Source organism: Petaurus breviceps, unplaced genomic scaffold (genome assembly GCF_028583685.1).
Source record: "Petaurus breviceps papuanus isolate PSGF00001 unplaced genomic scaffold, PetGlider_PUasm1.0 215, whole genome shotgun sequence".
Lineage (NCBI taxonomy): Eukaryota > Metazoa > Chordata > Mammalia > Diprotodontia > Petauridae > Petaurus > Petaurus breviceps.
Genome location: NW_027185865.1, coordinates 112,742 through 130,837, shown reverse-complemented (window position 1 = coordinate 130,837; position 18,096 = coordinate 112,742). Strand labels below are relative to the sequence as shown.

General features: G+C 50.7%; 1 protein-coding gene across 1 annotated transcript in view; it reads right to left on the bottom strand.

The window, feature by feature from the left end:
* Positions 1-4,432: 4,432 nt before the first annotated feature.
* LOC138165816 (membrane-associated phosphatidylinositol transfer protein 3-like) overlaps positions 4,433-18,096 on the bottom strand; it is a 40,360-nt gene continuing 26,696 nt past the window's right edge. The window contains exon 3 of the mRNA XM_069094169.1: positions 4,433-4,611. Within this exon, the coding sequence (XP_068950270.1) occupies positions 4,433-4,611 (179 nt within the window). The remainder of the gene's footprint in view (positions 4,612-18,096) is intronic.

Sequence of the window (18,096 nt, the reverse complement as noted above, 5' to 3'; positions counted from 1 at the left end):
AGAGGTCACTGTGGGATGACCAGGACCTAGGAGACTGCAAAGGAAGGCAGAACAAGAGGACAGGTCCCTCTGAGAGCAAAGGAAAACCAAGAGGGTCAGGGAGTCAGGGAGTGCAGGTGGAATCCTTAGGAACCTATGAGTTTGGGAAAGGCCCCTGGACCTGGCCTGGGAGGTCAGGCTAGGGAAGATTCAGGCCCTCAGGTGGGGCTGGTTAAAGAAGAGTCCTCTTTCCCTTCCTGGGAGCCTGGTCTGGCCTCTTTCCAGCTCTGGGATTCCACAGTCATGCCCTCCTCACATCAGGAGGCTCCAGAAGGGTCTTGCCTGGTCTGGGCAGGTATGGCTGGCTGGGGATCAGTGTCCCAAGACCCTCCCAAGGCTGTAGCCCAAGGGCTTCACTGCTTTAGGAGCATTTGTGAAAGCCCAGGGGCTGAGCCAGTCACTGGGGAAGATGCCCACCCCTCACATCACCTCCACTGGCTCCTCTGGGGACTGGGACTGTGGTAAGAGGGAGGGTCAGGAGCCATGGTGTGCAGGATTAACAGCTCATAGCTCCTGCCAGCAGTGTGGTGATGGCTAATACTCACACATTTCTCCCATTACTGCAGCATGGCCACCTCCTCCTCCCTGTCTGTCTGAGGTGCTCACACCCTCTTTCCTTTGACCGCCTGTCATATTTGGGGGCTAGCTGATAGATCTCAGGCTGTACTGACTAATGGTTCTTAATGAAGAACCAATCAGGGAAGAGTGAGTTAATGACAACATCCTGTGTGCAATGGATGCCTACTAGGTCTGCTCCCGTGAGACTGAGCCCCTGGGCCCCTAAGCCCCTGATGCCCTGGGCCCCTGGGCCCGAAACCATAGCCCCCATGGGATGGGGGTAGGGGTGGAAAAGGGTCCAGGAGGAAAGGCTCCAGTAGAGGAGAGCAAAAGTGACTTTTATGTGTGAAAATGGAGACTTCTATGTCTCCAAGGCTGGGGCCTGAAGGCCTGGAAGTGCTAGAAGGAAATCTGTGGGATCCCACAGCTGTGGTTCTCACCTTGTTATCCTGATGGAAATCTACCTAAGGCCAAAGGCTGCGGAATGAAGGAGCTGCTAAGAAGCCTTCCCCTCCGGGGTCCTGGCACTGGCTCAATGAGGCAGCACCTAGCACTGGACAGATCCCTGCACTCCCTGCAAAGAGGGAAGGCTGGAAAGGCAAGGACCAAATGACTCCTCTCCCCCTCCCCCATGGCTAAAATGCATCCTTCCCTTGTTCAAGAAGCCACTGTGGCTCCCTAGCACCCTTGGGCCAAATGTGAAGCCTCGCACAAGGAGCCCCTGGTTGCACGCACACACATCTGCACACAACACTCTGGCCTTCCTGGTGGGAACAGATGCTCAGGTGGTCAGGGTGCCGTAGAGGGAGACGCTGAATGCTAGTGCCTCCCCCCCCTGGCTAGAGCTTGTTTGCACAGAGCTGCTCACATGAGACTGGAAGCACCCTGAGGGAAGGGACCCTGCTTCTGCCTTTCTTTAAATCCATGGTGCCCTGCACACACAGAAGGTGTTTATCAAAAGTTGCCTGGCTGGCTGCCTAGGTGGGAGAGGGGCTCATGAGACAAAGGTTCAGCTCATTAATTCAGGACAGCTTGGGCCCCAGAGCAGGAGGTTCAAGGACCAGTGGGTTAGGTCTACCAGGTCTCTGGAGATCTGATGGTCTGAAAGGCACAGCAGCAGGGCGGATGGCAAGGAGATGGCTGGAGTGACCCACTTTGCCATGCAGATAAAAGCCTGCTTGGTGCCCAGAATGAGGCAATTGATGGATAAGCCCATTATTTCCAGCTTATCCCTCCTTTCACATGTCTTAGAAATCACCCAAGTGTCATGTCCATGGATTTTGGCAATGATGGACAGATTCCAGAAATGAGAGTCAGGAGATGGAGGATCCAGCCTGGGCTCTGCAAGCGAATCCCTGCATGACCACGGGGGAAGCCAGCTTCCTTGAGCTTGGTCTCCTCCTCCTAAGGCTATTCATGACTGAGAAAATAACTCCTATTTCCATAAGGGCTTCCAAGGCACCTTCCTCACCACAGCCCTGGGCTCTTGGTAAGCCCAAGGATTGCCAACCCTCTTGGACAGATGAGGAAGGCAGAAGTAGAGAAGAGGAGAGAAATGGAGAGATGAGAGAGTGAGGAGGAGGAGAGAAGACAAAAGGGAGGAAGAAGAAAAAGTAAAGAAATGGGGGTGGACGCATTCCAGAATGAGATGAGCTGGTTGCTGGGAGGTAGTCAGGGTCCTGACATTGGAGGGCTCCAAGCAAAGGCCGGATGGCCTCTAGTTAGGGAAGCTGTAAGAGGGTACTTTTGCTGAGGTGTGGGTTAGATTAGTCTCTGCCATCTCTGAGAGTTTGGGATTTGGGGAAAAGAAGAGGAAAGGAAAGAGAAATGACGGGGAAGAAGAGAAAAGGAAGGCAACAGGGATAAAGGGGAAAGGAGAAAGCTATATCCTGGGGAGGGGGATACAAGGAGACTCCATCCTGACTGCTTCCTCCTCCAGGCTCCAGGTCACTGGGTGTGCATGTGTGTGTGTGTGTGTGTATGTAGACATGAGCATTTGTGTTTGCATGTACAAACATGTGTTTCTACACTGTTACATTGTACAAGTATTGTTTTACACAGCTACATATGTGTTTGCACGTGTGCATGCTTGTGTAAGTGCTTGTATGCATTGTGTGCATGTGTGTGCATGAGCATGTGTTTGTAAACATGGGTGTGCATGTACTAGAGAGCAAAGATGACCAGCAGTGCTTTCCAGTGAGCTGCTTCCTCTTTCTTGCTCACTCTTGTCCCCCAGGAAAGCTGAGCAGTGAAGAAGAGAGTCTCTGAGCCCCACTGGAAAGTTGGGCATGGGCCAGAACTGGGGAGCTTTATCAGGACACTGCCCCGAGCAGCTTTCTCTCACTAATGAACTAACTGTACATTGGACATTTAATGAGGAGGAAGGAAATCTGTTAGCCTGGGTTACCTGGGGCAAATCAGAATGAAGGCTGACTGGATCTTGTAAATAATCATTTGGACCAAATCAGGTAATTGGCCATGATTCATCCAGTAGCCACTTAGGTCTAGATCCCAATGTCCCCAAATTCATCAGGACTGAGAGTTGCCACTTTTGCAAGGTCATGACATGGGGCCAGGAATGGACAGAAGGCTGCAGTCAGCTGACACATGAGAGTGGCCAACCTGGGATGATTGGATGGATGGAATGACGTTGACTCAGCTCTATGGCCACAAGTAGCCCAGGGCCCACCCTCTGGCCTCAGAAGAACCATTCCCTCTGCAAGCATTTATGCCTTCCCCAGGAGCAGGGGGTGGGGAGAGAGAGAATGAGGCACCAACTGTCTCCGTTCTCAAAAATACAGGCACACAGACAGCCGGAACAGAGAACAGCCCACTGGCCCAAGAACAGGGTGAGGAGGGCAGTGTCAGTGAGCACTGATAGGGGAAGGGGGTGCAGGGCTGATCTGGAGAAGGCCTTGGGGAACACAAGGCATGTGGCTGGACATGCAGGGTGCCAATAAGTGCAGGTTCCTGGGACCACCAGGGGCCTTCCAGGAGAGGGAAGGCCATGATCCAAAGGAGAGAAGCAGAGAAGAATTATTGAGCTTGGCACACCCCAGGAAGGCTGAGAAATGCAGCCAGATAGACACCCAGGTCTCAGGAAGAGTGGGCTGGGGCCAGGGCACAGAAGTCAAGGGCCTTAAATGCAGATTCACATTTTAAGTCCTTGCCTTGACAATGATGTACTAATGACAGATTTGAAATTAGACAGGGAACACAGCCAGAAGAGCTTGGGGAGCCTGGTTCTGGTATGGACACTGGACTAGAGGAAAGACAGCAGTCAGCCAAGGGAGGGCAAGAGCAGTGAGCACCCGAGACCTGACACTTGCTTAGCTAAGGTAACTCAGAGCAGGCGGCAGCTGCTGGGAGAAAGAAGGGCCTTGAAGGGCGCCCACAGTGAAGGGTACTGCCCCCACCCCCTTAGGCTGGAGCTCATCTGTGTTCCTTATATTTACTTCTCTGTGGACATGTTTCCCTTGGTAGGAAAGGCAGGGATGATTCCATTCTTGTCTCTGGATCCTCCAGCAACTAGCACAGTGATTGGCACACAGTAGGTGCTTAATAAATGCTTAATAACTGATTGATTCCATGACCCCTAGAGTACTTCCCTTCTGGGCAATTCCAGGCTGCCTCAGTATACCTGACATGGCATTCCAGACATCAATGACTTCTTTCTTCTCAGTTTCAAGGTAGGTTTGCCCAGGTCTGGGGTAGAGGCAGGATATCAGTGAAGGAAGGAAAGCCCTCCTCAAGCCCTTGGGGAAGGGAGTGGAGGCTGGCAGGGGGCCAGGAATGCTCCCTGCCAGAGAGGAGGGCACCTGTAACCTTTAGGGGCTCAGGTCTCCATGCTTAGAGCCAAGCCCTGGTGCCAGGCCAGGGTGGGGGAAGGGGCGGGCACAAACTCACCTGGAGTCTCATCCAGCTTTCCCATTGTCTCAATCTGCTCCACAAGGTCATTGGAGTTCCATTGACTCATGCCAATGAGGAGAGCATTCTTGCCTTCTGCCACATCCTCTGCAGGGAGAAAAGAACAGAGAGACAAAGGCTCGAGTGAGAGAACACACACACACACACACACACACCCTGATATGGAAGGTTTGGGAAACAGGGCCAGCATCCAAAGTCAGGGAGAAGCCACACTGACCCCATGTGGTACCTGGTCCTAAAGTACCAGCTGTTGGGTCCAACCTTTCCCCAAAGCATGGCCTTTAGGGGTCCCTGTAGGGCTGTGCCTCTAAGACTTCTTCTCTAGGGAGGGACCTGAGCTGGACAGGAACTTTAGAGATCCCTGTCAGATGAGAAGGATGGCCTTCTATTCTGTTTGGGTCAGCCACCCCCAGGACCTGGGGACGCCCTGCTCTCTCCCCAGGCAGCTCCTTCCACTTGGAAGTCTTTTCTCTTATGGAAGGGTAATCTGCCTGTTCTCTGCATTGATCTTCTTTCTGCTCACTGGGGTCAAGCAGAAGAGGTCTGCTCCCTCTTCCTTCTGAAGGACAGCCCTTTTAATACTTAAAGACAGTTCCCAGGGGCCCCTGAGTCTTCTCTTCTCATCCTTGGATGGCAGTGAAACTGCCCTCCTCTGCCTTCTAAGATGTGGGGCCAGAAGTCAGCGCAGCAGCCCGGGTGTGGGCAGACTATATCCAGGATCACTCAGAACTGATGAATTTGGGTCTAATAGCAAAGTGGGCCATGTAGGAGCCAAAGGGAGTCTGAATAAGAGTCAGCCAGGAATACCCACCCAGCAAGGCAGCCGAACTGGAGCTTTCCATGGTCCTGACCACTTCCCTTCTAGTGAGTTAGCTTCTTGCCCTACCCTGAGTCTGTTCCAGTTTCACTGCCCACCTCTTTCCGCTGCCTGCTCAGGCTGAGTCTGAAAGAAGCAGAGTAGCACTCCAGGACCCCACCCCCGAAACACATCATATGTCCTCGAGGTGCCCCTCACCCACTGTTTGTCTCCATCCCAACTTGGCGGCAACTGCTCCCCAGAACACAGGCTTCGAATGAACTAGGTAACAGTCTACTATTTGGTTCCACTCATCCATTAAGTGCCCCCTTTTGTCAGGCCCCAGGGTCTATACTGGGGAGATAAAAATGCAAACAAAATGGTTCCTATCCTCAAAAAGCCCACATTTTACAAGGCAATTGGAGGGAGAGAGAGCTCTAACTACTAGGGGAAAAGGAAAGGACACACAGAGAGGAGGTGGGCAGAGGTTAGCTGATCCTAGAAGGAAGATAACATCTGAGAAGTGGAGTGGAGGAAAGCATTTCATAGGCCCATGTGATACTCCAGGTATGGTTTTGGAAAATCCACAGTTAGCTGAGAGACAGACTCAGCTGCTGAATACTCCAGGCTCATTCCTGACTGCATTTCACAATGGAGAACAGAGATGTGATACATCTCAGTGCAACCCTCTCCTGACAACAGGTTACTTAACCTTGTCTGGGACCAAGTCTCATGGGTAGTGATTAGCTCAGGCCAGGTCCCCAGTGCCTTCTGACTTCCCAGAACAGGATAACCCGGGCATCGCTGCTGTTGGCCTTCATTCCAAAGAGAGCCAATGACATCATGGGGTGATGTGCTGACAGCCACGGACTGAATTGAAGTGAGGCAGAGCATGTAAAATCTCTTCCAGAGCCATCAAAGTCCAGTGGCATCTGCAGTGTCCGATCAAGCTCAGCTCCTCAGAACACACACTTCAGCGGACTTTATGGCCATTGGAGCAAATTGTTCTCACCCACCCATTTTGCTGCAAGGTGTTTAGGAGGACTGGAGCCTCTGGTGAGAGGGCTACTCATCCACAATTGGGGTCCACCTCTCATTCAACTTTCACCCGTGGCTCCAAGAAGCTGTAGCCACACTTACAGCAGTCACAGCCCAATCAACAACCTCTCTGACGAGCTAGACCAGGTTGGGGTTCAAACGCAGTCAGGGGCTCAGAACCCTAATTCCGTCTGCCCAAGCATGTGACAAGCAAGGTGTGACTTTCCCCAGGGGTCCACCGCTCTACACTGAGATAACAAGGTCAATCCAGGGTTCAGTGGCCACAGTCCTGAGATGGGAGCTGGGGTCTTCACATGACCATTATCATCACAGTCAGGGCTCAAGGGGTGATTCACATTTACAGATCCCCAAATTATTCCCTATTCCCTTAGTCATTAAGTAATGACAATGCATCAGGCCTTGCTCTGGAGAGATACACATACCCAGAATGCAGCAAGTCTCGTACTCTCCAGGAGGAGCCAATAAGTGAGCAGAGGTTGAGGTACAGCCCTCCCCAGAAGAAGCAGGTAAACTGAGGATGTGGATAGAGAGGTGGGACCAGAGGAAGGGTCCCCTGCAGAAAGGGCGCTTGGGCAGAGCCTCAGAGGAGGCCAGGGAGGGGGGAGGAGAAGGAGGGTGTGGGGAGAAACTGGGGCAAAGACCTCAGTCCTTAACACACAATTTCTCTGAGGCTTTGATAAGGAGTTCCATGACTAGAAACAGCTGGGAGCTGACATCGCCATGGCCCTGTAGGATTTTTGAAGTGCTTTCTGGCCTTTCTTGATCCCTCTCTCCCCTCTTCTCCTCCTCTTCCCCTCTCCCTTTCTCCTCTCTTCCTCTGTTCTCTCCCCCTTTCTTCTTCATCCTCTCTCCTACAACCCAGAGATACAGTTCCAACTCAGGACCATAAAATCAATAGGTTCTAGACACAGACGTTTCAGTCACCAAGTTTCCCAGTTGGGCACCAGTTACTGGTGGCTCTTCCCCCTCCTTTCCTCGGAGAAAATGAATGAGGACAATAGACTGAAGACTAGAGGCAAGAGGGCCCTTCCTTAAAGCAGCTCTGGTCACAGGACATCAGCTGGGTGGAGAGGATCAAGGGCTACTCTCACAAGGATGGCCAGGGAGATAGAGGAGACCCAGGTGGGCATAGAACAGAGAGGACCTGGCACCTGGAAGGCTCCAAGGCAAGGGCATCCTTGGCTAGATGTGAGTTGGACTGGACGTCTCTGAGAAACACTGAACTTCTGTGGATGTTGAATGAAAAATGGGGAAGAAGGGAGAGCCAAAGGCAGCATGGAGGTCAGGACACAGGTCACCCAGTCACTGGCAGCTCCTTGGCAGATGTGGGCCATGGTCCCAGACTCTTGTTTGAACCAGGCCTGGGATTTCATTGGCATAAGGAACTCCCGGTGAGAAAATTCCTTCCACCAGCACAGTTGAGGTGGCCTGGCTGCCTGCCCTATATGGAATGAACACAAAACCCTTTGGACAGCATCCAGTCCCGAAATAATTGTCAGTGCCAGGCAGGCAGAGCTAACCTTTGAAGGGATCCATGAAGTATTTATAGTTCTGGAGGCTCAAAAAAACAAGGCCATCCACTTTGACTCTGAGCTGTTTAAAACCTTCCGGAAGGCAAGCTGTCTACACACACAACCCTCCCACACCAGGGATGCTGGGGCTGGCACTGAGACTGACAGACATGCCCAGACTACCCACCAACAATCTCTCCCACCTCCCCAGGATGGCTCCACAAGCCTAGAGATGGGAATAATGTGAAAGGGTCTGGGAAAGCAGCCACCCACCCCAAACCATCTCCCCAGTGGCTGCTACCCAGGGCCCAAACTCCTACCATTAGAGACCACCATAGTAGTTAAGGCCCCGAATTGAATAACAGCTTAATATACCCCCGGGACAGGGGGTTCTTGGACACTGTCGGCCACTCTTAGAACCTTACTATGGGTCTATTCTCTAGGTACAAACGTTGACTTTTGTCTCCTCTGTCCTGGATTTCCTGTTTGACCTTGAACAAGGAAGGAGCCCTTAAATTCTAAGAACCTGTCCTTGCAACATCATGCTAGTTTTACTGCCTGTGTGCCTATGGATCATACTTTCATGGCTTTTCATCTCTCTGTCTCAGTTTACAAAATGAGGGGGTTATTCTAGAGGATTGTAATGCCAAGCACAGGCAAATTCCCAAGGTTCAAAATACCAGCATAGCTGCTCTCCATTTTATTCAGTGAAAAATTAAGAACAGAGAAAATCAAAATATAGCATTCACCAAGTATAATTCAATAATCTCCAAATACTACCCCACCCCTGGACATTATAATTCATTTAGTCAATCCCAAAGACCCTCTTCTAAGTACTACTCCACCCCTAGGCTGTACATTCATTTAGTCAACCACAAAGCCTCTCTTCTCAAATGGAAATTAGTTTCCAATCATAAGTAAAGAACATTCATTTGTTCAATCACAGAGCACAAAAAAGTCAAAAGTTCCCCACCCTTGGATCACAATTGAATCTACTCCCAGAGTTACAACAAGCTCAAGCACAGCATTTAATACCCAAAGAGAGGTCTTTTCTTCATCTTGACCCAAGGCAAATTCTCAGCAATCTTTGTTCCCGGGGAGACAAAGCTTAGCAAGGTCACAAGATACATTGCCAGGGTCTTCATTAATTCATTCTCTGTCTGAAGAACAGTTCTAGGACCCCTGAAAACATTAGCAAAACCCTCTTCCAGGATTTTTGTAAACATACAACAAGAAAATCCTTCTTCAGGGCTTCTGAACCAACAGCAAGGTTCCAGGACCTCTGCAACAACAGCATTGGCCTTCACCAGTGGACAGAATTCACTCTCTGTCTGAAGAACAGTCTCAGGAGCTCTGAACCAACAGCCAGGTTCCAGAGCTTCTGCAACAACAGGACTGTCTTTCACCAATGGACAAATCTGGCAAAACGACATCAAAACAGACAGACAGAGTAATAGCATAACAGCCATGTCTCCTCAGTCCTTGGCAGCTCTGGGTGGCAGCTCTCAAAAGTCCTGGGCAATTCAAACTGGCCCTCAGCAATCCTCTCCATCTCTCTCTGCCTCCAAGATGCTGCTTCCACAAAGTTCTTCTGCCTCTCTCTTTGCTTGTGTCTCTCTAAATTTACGTCACCAGCTCCTCCCAGTTCAGCCCTCTCTTTTCACATCAACAAGTCCATCCCACAAGTGGGATTCACAAGCTCTGGGTTTTAACACAATCAATCCAAAAACCAAGCCAATACAGGGGGATCTTTAAATTCCATTACTATTACAAGAATTCAAAAAATAAGATTGGAGCAATTAGAAGCTAATGACTCTATGAGAAATCAAGACACTATAAAACAGATCCAAACAAATGAAAGAGTAGAAGGCAGTGTGAAATATCTCATAGGAAAACCCACTGACCTGGAAAACAGATCCAGGAGAGATAATTTTAAAATTATTGGTCTACCTGAAAGCCACGATCAAAAACAAGAACCTAGACACCATCTTGCAGAAATTATCCAGCAAAACTGCACTGATATTCTAGAACCAGAGGGCAAAATAGAAAGTGAAAGAATTCACCAATTGCCTCTTGAAAAAGATCCCAAAAAGAAAACTCCTAGGAATATTATAGCCAAATTCCAGAGTTCCCAGGTCAAGGAGAAAATACTGCAAGCAGTCAGGAAGAAACGATTTGAGTACTGTGGAAACACAACCAGGATAACACAAGACCTAGCAGCTTCTACGTTAAGGAATCAAAGGGCTTGGAAAATGATATTCTGGAGGTCAAAGGAGCTAGGACTAAAACCAAGAATCACCTACCCAGCAAAACTGAGAATAATGCTACATGGGAAAATGTGGTAATTTAATGAAATAGGGAATTTTCAAGCATTCTTGATGACAAAGCAGAACTGAACAGACAAACATGAAGTAAATAGGGTCAGCCCAGCCCAGAGCCCTGGGGCACCCCATTGCAGACTTCTTTTCAAGATGACATGAAGTGGGCATGGCTACCTGTGAGCAGAGCTTCTCAGACAGCTTGAACCCACCTTCCTCTGGTCTTACCCACCTTGATCTTTTCCACTGCAGATGTGCCCGGGGACATGCCAAATACCTCCAAGCCTGCATGCTGGTGTCAGAGGAATAAATGCCTCACAGAAGCCATTGAATGCCAATTCAATGAAAGCAACTGAGTGAGAATTGTGAGCATGTAGGATTGGGGAGAACTGTTTAGCTAGAAAACAACGAGAGAAGAGCCTATGCCTTGGGGTCTGAGAACTGATTGAAGTAGCAGAGGATGGTAAGCCTGGGGAAGGAAGGCTCAAGAGAGACCCAATCAGTTGTCATGGAGAAGATGGATGGGATGTGTTGGCCCTCCTTGGCCCCTGAAGACTGAACTGGCAGCAGTGGGTGGCAGGGGTGAAGAGGTCAATTTAGACTGTCCTATAGGGAAAACATCTTCACCAGGAGAGCTGCCCCAAAGGGAAGGACAAATAGAATAGGATTGTGTTATAAGAATGCCCAAGGGAGGGATTCAGAGAGTCCTGGGAAGACTTGTGTGAACTGATGCAGAGGTAAAGGAGCAGAACCAGAACCACTGATCACAGCTGTAAAGGAGTGCAAGGGTCAATTGATGAACAAACATTTAATATGCACTAACTGAATGCCAGCCAGGCACTCTACTAAGCACCAGGGCATCAATACAAAGGACAAAAAAGATCCCTTCTCCAAAATAAAAGGGCAGGTGCAGACAGCAAGTGTTTGGATAAGTGATCACAGCATAAACATAAAGGGAATGAATACAAACACATATCAAGTACTAAAACACACGGTATCTTGGGAGGGAGAAGACAGCAGGGGGAGACCAGGGAAGTCTTGAGCACAAGGCAGTGTCTTAGCTAACCCTACAGGTGAGATCAGGAAGAGAAAGGTTTACACTCTGGACATGAAGACAGGAGATGTCAGAGGAGCAAAGAGGGCATTTTGGCTGGATCTAGAGAGCGGGAGGGCATGATGCCCCCTGAGGCTGCACAGGTGGGGCCAGGCTTGGAAGGGCTTCAAAGCCTCTAAGCAGAGGATTTGCTGTCTTATCCCAGAGGTAATGGGGAGCCCCTGACAGAAGTCACATAGTCAGATCTGTGCCTTATACGAGATGCACTCAAGCGGGAAAAATGAGGCCAGGAACTCTTGAGCTGGATAGCTCTTGCCAATATCTAGGAAATGAACTGAGGTGGTGACCACAATGTGAGAGGAGAGAAGGGTCTGGAGGGGAGAGACTGTGAAGGCAGAAACAGCAAGACCTGGAAACTGATTGATCTGGTGGCCAGGGGGAATGAGGCGCCAAGGGTGGTGCTGAGGTTATAAACCTGGGACACTGTAAGGATTCATGGTGATGCCCCTACCAGAGAGGAGGGAGAAAGGTTTGGGGAAAAGGTAATGCACCCAGCTGTAGATGTGGTGAGTTTGAGAGGTCATCTTTGGAACATCCAGGTCAAAATGGGCAACTGGTAACAATGTGGGTCTGAAGCTCAGGGGAGGACCCAGATATCTGTGTGGTAGCATCATCTGCCCAAGTAGGCTAAATCCATGGGTGCTGATGAGGTCACTAGGAGGCAGGGGTTAGAGGGAAGAGGAAAGAGGTCACTGCCACAGGTGACGAGCCAGTAAAGGAGACCGAGAAGTAATGGAACAGGTTCGAGGAGAACTGGGAGAGAGAACCCCTCAAGGAGATGTGGCCAAGTGTCCAATGAAGCCAATGGGCTGAGAGGGATGAAGACCAGGAAAAGACCTTTGAGAGATCGTTGGTAACTTTGGAGAGTAGCTTGGACTCGGGGGTAAGTTGGAGGTCAGACAACAGAATTAAGTGTAGAGTTAGAGAAGAGTCAGTCAGTCAGCATATGATAAACATGTATTAAGCACCTACTATGTGCCAGGTACAAGTACTGAGGAAGGAGTTAGGGAAGGAGAAGAGGCGCCATTGAGTCAAGATCCCTTTTCCAAGGAGTTTGGCTGAGAAAGAGGAGAGGTACAGGGCAGTCACTTTCATGACCAAAGCATCTTGCCCACTTCTAGAGGAAACCATTTTAAGGCTTGTAGCACACTTAGACATGTTATGTCATTCTCATTTATACTTAAGGAAAAGCGTCAGGTGTCCACAGTGTAGATGGCTTCATATGCAATGAATCCTCTTTTCCCATCCTTCTTTGGAGATGGAAACGTTCATATTTGTTGATGACCATTGAAGTCATTTTAAAGTTGTTACCAAAATGGCAGAGGGCTGTTGGGGGGAGGACAGGCTGCCTCAAGAGCCTGTGGCTGCTCCAGCCCCCTCAAAGCAGACGTTGGGCAATCATTCTCTGAGGACACTCTATGGAATTCTTGTTCTGTCATGTAGGCCAGGGGCATTGCTGAGGCCCCTCCCAGCTCTGAAATCCTGAGATTCTGGGAAATCCTGTTCTTCACCCCTTCTCCCCATGGTTTTCATCTATCATTAAAAAGTGGGTATCTTGATGAGAAGCCAATGCCTGAGGGTAGTAGGTTATTATCAGGGGAAATGTGGTCTTGCAGATAATTCCCAGGGCTAGGAGACAGTATTCATGAGTTCTGGGTTTTACCTCATCCATCTGTGTGACTTTGGGTAAATTACTTTACTTCTCTGTTCACTGTGGGGACACAGAGGAGGTGACAGGAGAGACAGACTGGGGAAGGAACTTTGGACAACCCTGCCCCCAGCCTTTTCCTGGGCTGGGAAAGCTGCTTCCCCAGGTGTGGCCTCTCCTCTAGCCAATCAGGGGCCATGTCCTAGATAATGTGTGGCATGGCCGCTCTCCACCTGCAGGTCACCCCCTTCTTCAGGCCATATTGTCTCTCCCCAGGAGTGTTGTGTGACTGCTTCATGTCCCTCCAGGGTGGGAAGGAAGATTCAGCAGATGGAAAGGAGGGGCAGCATGACCCAGGTTTCCATGTAGAAACTCCTGCCAGCTCAACCTGGACCAACCTCCAGTCTCTCTGCTGGGAGGGGAGATTCGTGCTCTGCCTCAGTTTACTGCTCAAGGCCAGATGTGTGGAGAACATAAACCTGAAGCCCGAAGAAGAGTGTGGTTACTGCAGGTGTCAGCTGCCAGTCTCCCTCATGCATATGGATGACAGGATTTGGGGCACTCCCAAGAGATCAAGGAAAAGAAATGTCCTGAATCAAAGGAGAAAAGGAGAACAAGACATGTCCGTCCCTGTCATGGTTCTTGGAGAAAGTCCGTGGCCCCTAAGGCTCTTTCCTGTGTGGGTTTTCTCTTCTCTGGACACCTTCTCCCTGGGTGGTCTCATCAGCTGCCATGGATTCCACCAGCCTCTCTGTACCTGATTCTCAAAGCTACGGATCCCATGCTGATCTCACTCCAGCGCCCCAGTCCAAAGGTCTCAATTACTGCTTGACAGCATCAGTAAAATGTCCCAGAGGCGCCTCAGACTCCCGTGTCTAGAGCAGATCTTCTCTTTCCCGGTCCCCAGGCCAAGGAATGTCTAGTCCAGGCTAACTCTGGCTACTGTCACCTGGCCCAGAGCCCCCAGGACCCAGCATGGATCCTCTGAGCACTGCCAATGCCACTGCCAGGGCATCTGCAATGTGCCTATTCCTGGAGGCGGGGAGTAACAGCCTTGTCAGCCCCACTTCAGGCACAGAGAAATGAAGGGGCTGGGTCCAGGATCAAAGAGCCAGTAAGGGCAGCACCTCCAATTACATCTGTCAGGGGCCTGGGACAGGGAAGGCAAAAAGGAAGTGGTCTGAGGGCAATCCAGAGTTTCTCCTGGAGGAACACGCCATGCAAAAAGAGACACAAACCCAAGCTGACTTCAGTGGAGAGGAACAGAGAAATGGGGGTGGCAATCAGGGAAGGTTTCACGAAAGAGGCAGTGCCTGGGAAGCAGCAAGGTGCTCTAAAATGGGGAGGATGAGAGGAAGGAGAGAAAGCCCATGCAGAGGCCCAAGGCGGGACTAGCAGGCAGACCAGCATGATGGAATAGAGGGGATATGAGGTCAGTTCTGTGACAGAATTCTGAAAGTGAGCTTGGAGCTAGTCTGCAAAGGTTTGTTTGTTTGTAATGGCCAGGTGAGTCCTGTGTATTGTATTCCAGAAGCCCCAGAGAGACCTGGGGTTTTGAGTCCACCCCAAGTTTGGGGTTACTAACTTCACAGCTAACTGGGGACAGGAGAGTGGAACTCAGAAGGGAGTTGCAGTGGGGTAGCCGAGAGAACTAAGGGGTGGCCATGAGAAGGTTAGAGGCTCGTGGAGCTCCGACTGATCAGTCTTGGCAGCTGCCTGCATATGTGCAAAGTCGGGGTCCTTAGAGGGAGGAGTCCAGGATACCTTGGAGGTGACTAGATGGGATGATCCCAAGGTTCCCTCAACAAGAATAAGATTTTGGGAGCAAGGGAGAGCTTACTGAAGGGAAAGATAGCAAGTTCTGTTGGGAGCTGCCCAGTGCTGTTTTCCCTCCACCCTCCTCTAACGCTGCCCACAGACTGATCCCAGTGCGTGGGCTTAGCACCCACCCAAGGCCACCTCACAAGCTGGATCTTACTGGGGATGAGGGCCCCGCCCATCCCCACTGCTGGAGGCACAGCTCTGTGCCCATTAACAGATGGGGATGGGGCATTCTCCCCATGCACCGGGATCCAAGCCTTCTGTCTGACACGAGGGTCAGTTAGTGAGCTCAGGGCTGTCCATGGATCTAACAGAGCTGGAGTCGTCAGGAGGGGGCTCAGCACCGCCACTGCCCCACCCTCAGTCAACCAACAAGCACAATATTGCAGTGGTGGGCTCCAGAGGAAAGACCCCTGAATTGCAACAAGCCTCAGTCCCATGTCCTGGTGCCACTGGGCGGACTTTAGGCAGCCACCTATGACTAAAATTATCCAAATACCGCACCCCCCCCCCCAGGCGCTAAGGGAGAAGGCTGGGGCTGCGCCCTCTCTGGCCCTCTCACCGCGTCACACTCGGGGCGAATTCCGTGCCCAGCTGTCAGCGGACAGTCCAGAGTCTCACGGATGGACGGACGGGAGGCTGAGCAGATGGACGGACGGACAAGACTAAAGGATGAAGAGCCCAGCTGTCAGCGGATAGTTCATCAGCGGACAGTCCAGAGTCTCATCGACGGAAGGACAGCGGCTGAGCACATGGGCGGACGCACAAGACTAAAGGCACTGAAGCTTCGGGAAGGGGCAGAGTGATTTCCGAGGCAGATGGTGGCGGAGAGCATTGCCACAGAGACGTCGGGCAGAGCGCAGAAGACTTCTGCCCAGTTCCCTTATCATTGCGAGGCTCCACTCAGGGGCCCTAAGCCCGGCTCATTGGTTCACAGGATCCCACCTCTACAGAGCTGGCGGGGCCCTCAGAGGCATTTGATCCGACTCATCCAGGAAAAGCAGGCATCTGGACTACCTGTCTGTGCATCTCCAGTACCCAGCACGGCACCTGGCACACAGCAGATAGCCAAGAAATGGCGGTCAGGTGATTGATTGGTAACCTGACATGTCTAGGCAGCCCCTGCAGCTTTGGGAGAGTTCCCATGGTGGGGAAGTTTTCCTGACATCTCAAGCTGCCTCCTCTATACCAATTGCACCTGCTTCTGCCTGCATAAGCCTGATGTTTCTTCCACATGAAAACCTTCAAATACCAAGACATTTCTCTCCCCACCTTCCCCCACTCCTCCCCCCTCTTCTCTTCTCCCACTTTCCTCAACTGATCCTCCTACTTCCGGGACTCTAGGCTCTTTCCCATCCTGGTTGTCTCCTCCAGGCACTAGTTTGTCAGGGTCCTTTCTACACTGTGGTGCCATGACAGAGGGACTGTCACACACCTGGTATTGAATGCCATGGGCTCTCCCAATGCAGTCAAAAAAGTCACCCCAGCCCACTGTGGGCTCATCTTCAGGCAGTGATCCACTCAAGCCTCCAGAGTTTTCATGGGACTTGCCTCAAGTCGTGTGGCCACTCCCTTGTACTTGGGAAGCTGGCATTTGTCCCTATTAAATGCCATTTCATTAGACTAAGCCCAATGTTCTGACCTGTTGAGATCTTTTAAAGGCCTGATTCCATGGCCCAGTGTGTGAGCCCTTCCCTCTTTCTGGCTTCTTATCATCAGCAAATATGAGGAGTAGAGCACTAAAGCCTTGGACCAAGTAGTTGACAAAAATGTTAAGCAGCCCAGACTTGGCAGAGATCTCTGGGGCACTCCACTGGAGACCTCATAGCAAGCTGACATTGAGCCATTAACAATGACTATATGAGTTTGGTCACTCAACCAGTTCCTGGCATATCCACTTCCATAATGGCCTGTCCGAAGTTTTCAAGGACTTTGATAAAGATTTATGGAAATGCCATCTGGCTATAGTGACTTCCTGAGGTGCCAGCCGAGTGATCCAGTCAAACAAAGATGTAACATTGGTTTGGCACAATCTGTCCTTGGTGAGCCATTCCGGCATCCTTGGTAACTTCCCTTTCCTTTTTCAGATGTTCATGAGCCATTCCGGCATCCTTGGTAACTTCCCTTTTCTTTTCCAGATGTTCATGAGCCATTCTGGCATCCTTGGTAACTTCCCTTTTCTTTTCCAGATGTTCATAAGCCATTCCTTTAAAAATGCACCCTAGAACTTTTCCAGGAATCAAAGTCAAGCTGACTGGCTGATGACTTACAGATTCCATTCTTCTCCCTTTTTTGAAAATGGAAACATTTGTCCACCACCTGCCTGTGCTGTGGCCCCTCTCCTGTGGCACCACAGGCTTTCAGAGGTGACCACCAATAGGGGCTCAGCCACCAAGGTTGTCAGTTGTTCCAAGGCAGCTGAGAGATCTCTTCCCGTTCCCTTCCTTAGCTTCAGGTGTAACCAGTGGTCATCCTCACTCAGTTCTCTCCAGTCCAAGCAGATGGGATAGCAGACCACCACTGTGGTCCCATGCCCCTATGAAGCATCCTCTCCTTTTCCCAAGGCAGCTTTTGGCAGTGTTCCAGTGCCACTGGAAATGTTACCTTCCACCTCCTATGTGGGAGAAACACCTGGGTGCAATGACCACTCAACACGTACAGTAGTAACAACATGAGCTCTGAAAGCTCTCACAAAGCAGAATAAATCAGTTGTCCCCATCACACTCAAACCAGAGCCCTCCCCAGCAGCTTCCTAAGGAAGCTTCCTTCCAACAGCAGTGTGGGAAGCAGAAAACCAATTCTAGCTTGGGTTCTAGCTTGGGCCTCTCCTAGGTAGGGGCTGAGGCAAATGACCCAATGGCTCCCAGCACCCATCGGCTTCCAGAGATGCACAAGCCTGCCTGAAATGTCTACCTCATGCTACTGATATAGACAGTGAGAACATGTCTATTGGAAACTGAAAACCTCCATCCCTCAGGGGTCCTACAAACCACAGAGCACCTTACCGACCCAAACAGAAGCCTCACTTCAGGGCCCCAGCAGCCCAAAGCACTCACATTGACTCTCAAGGGAACATTTCTACTTGTTTGGAATAGCTCCCCACCCCAGATCTGAACAGCTCTGAATGATCATGATCCCACAGACTGTGGAGTCCTGAGAACACCAGGCCAGAGCTTCAGGGACCTCAGAGACCACCTAAGCCCCACCTCATCCTTGAGAAAGTGTAGGCAGATACCCTGGGCTCCACCTTGGCCCTGCTGTCCAACATTTTTATCAATGACTTGGATAATGCTACAGATGGCATG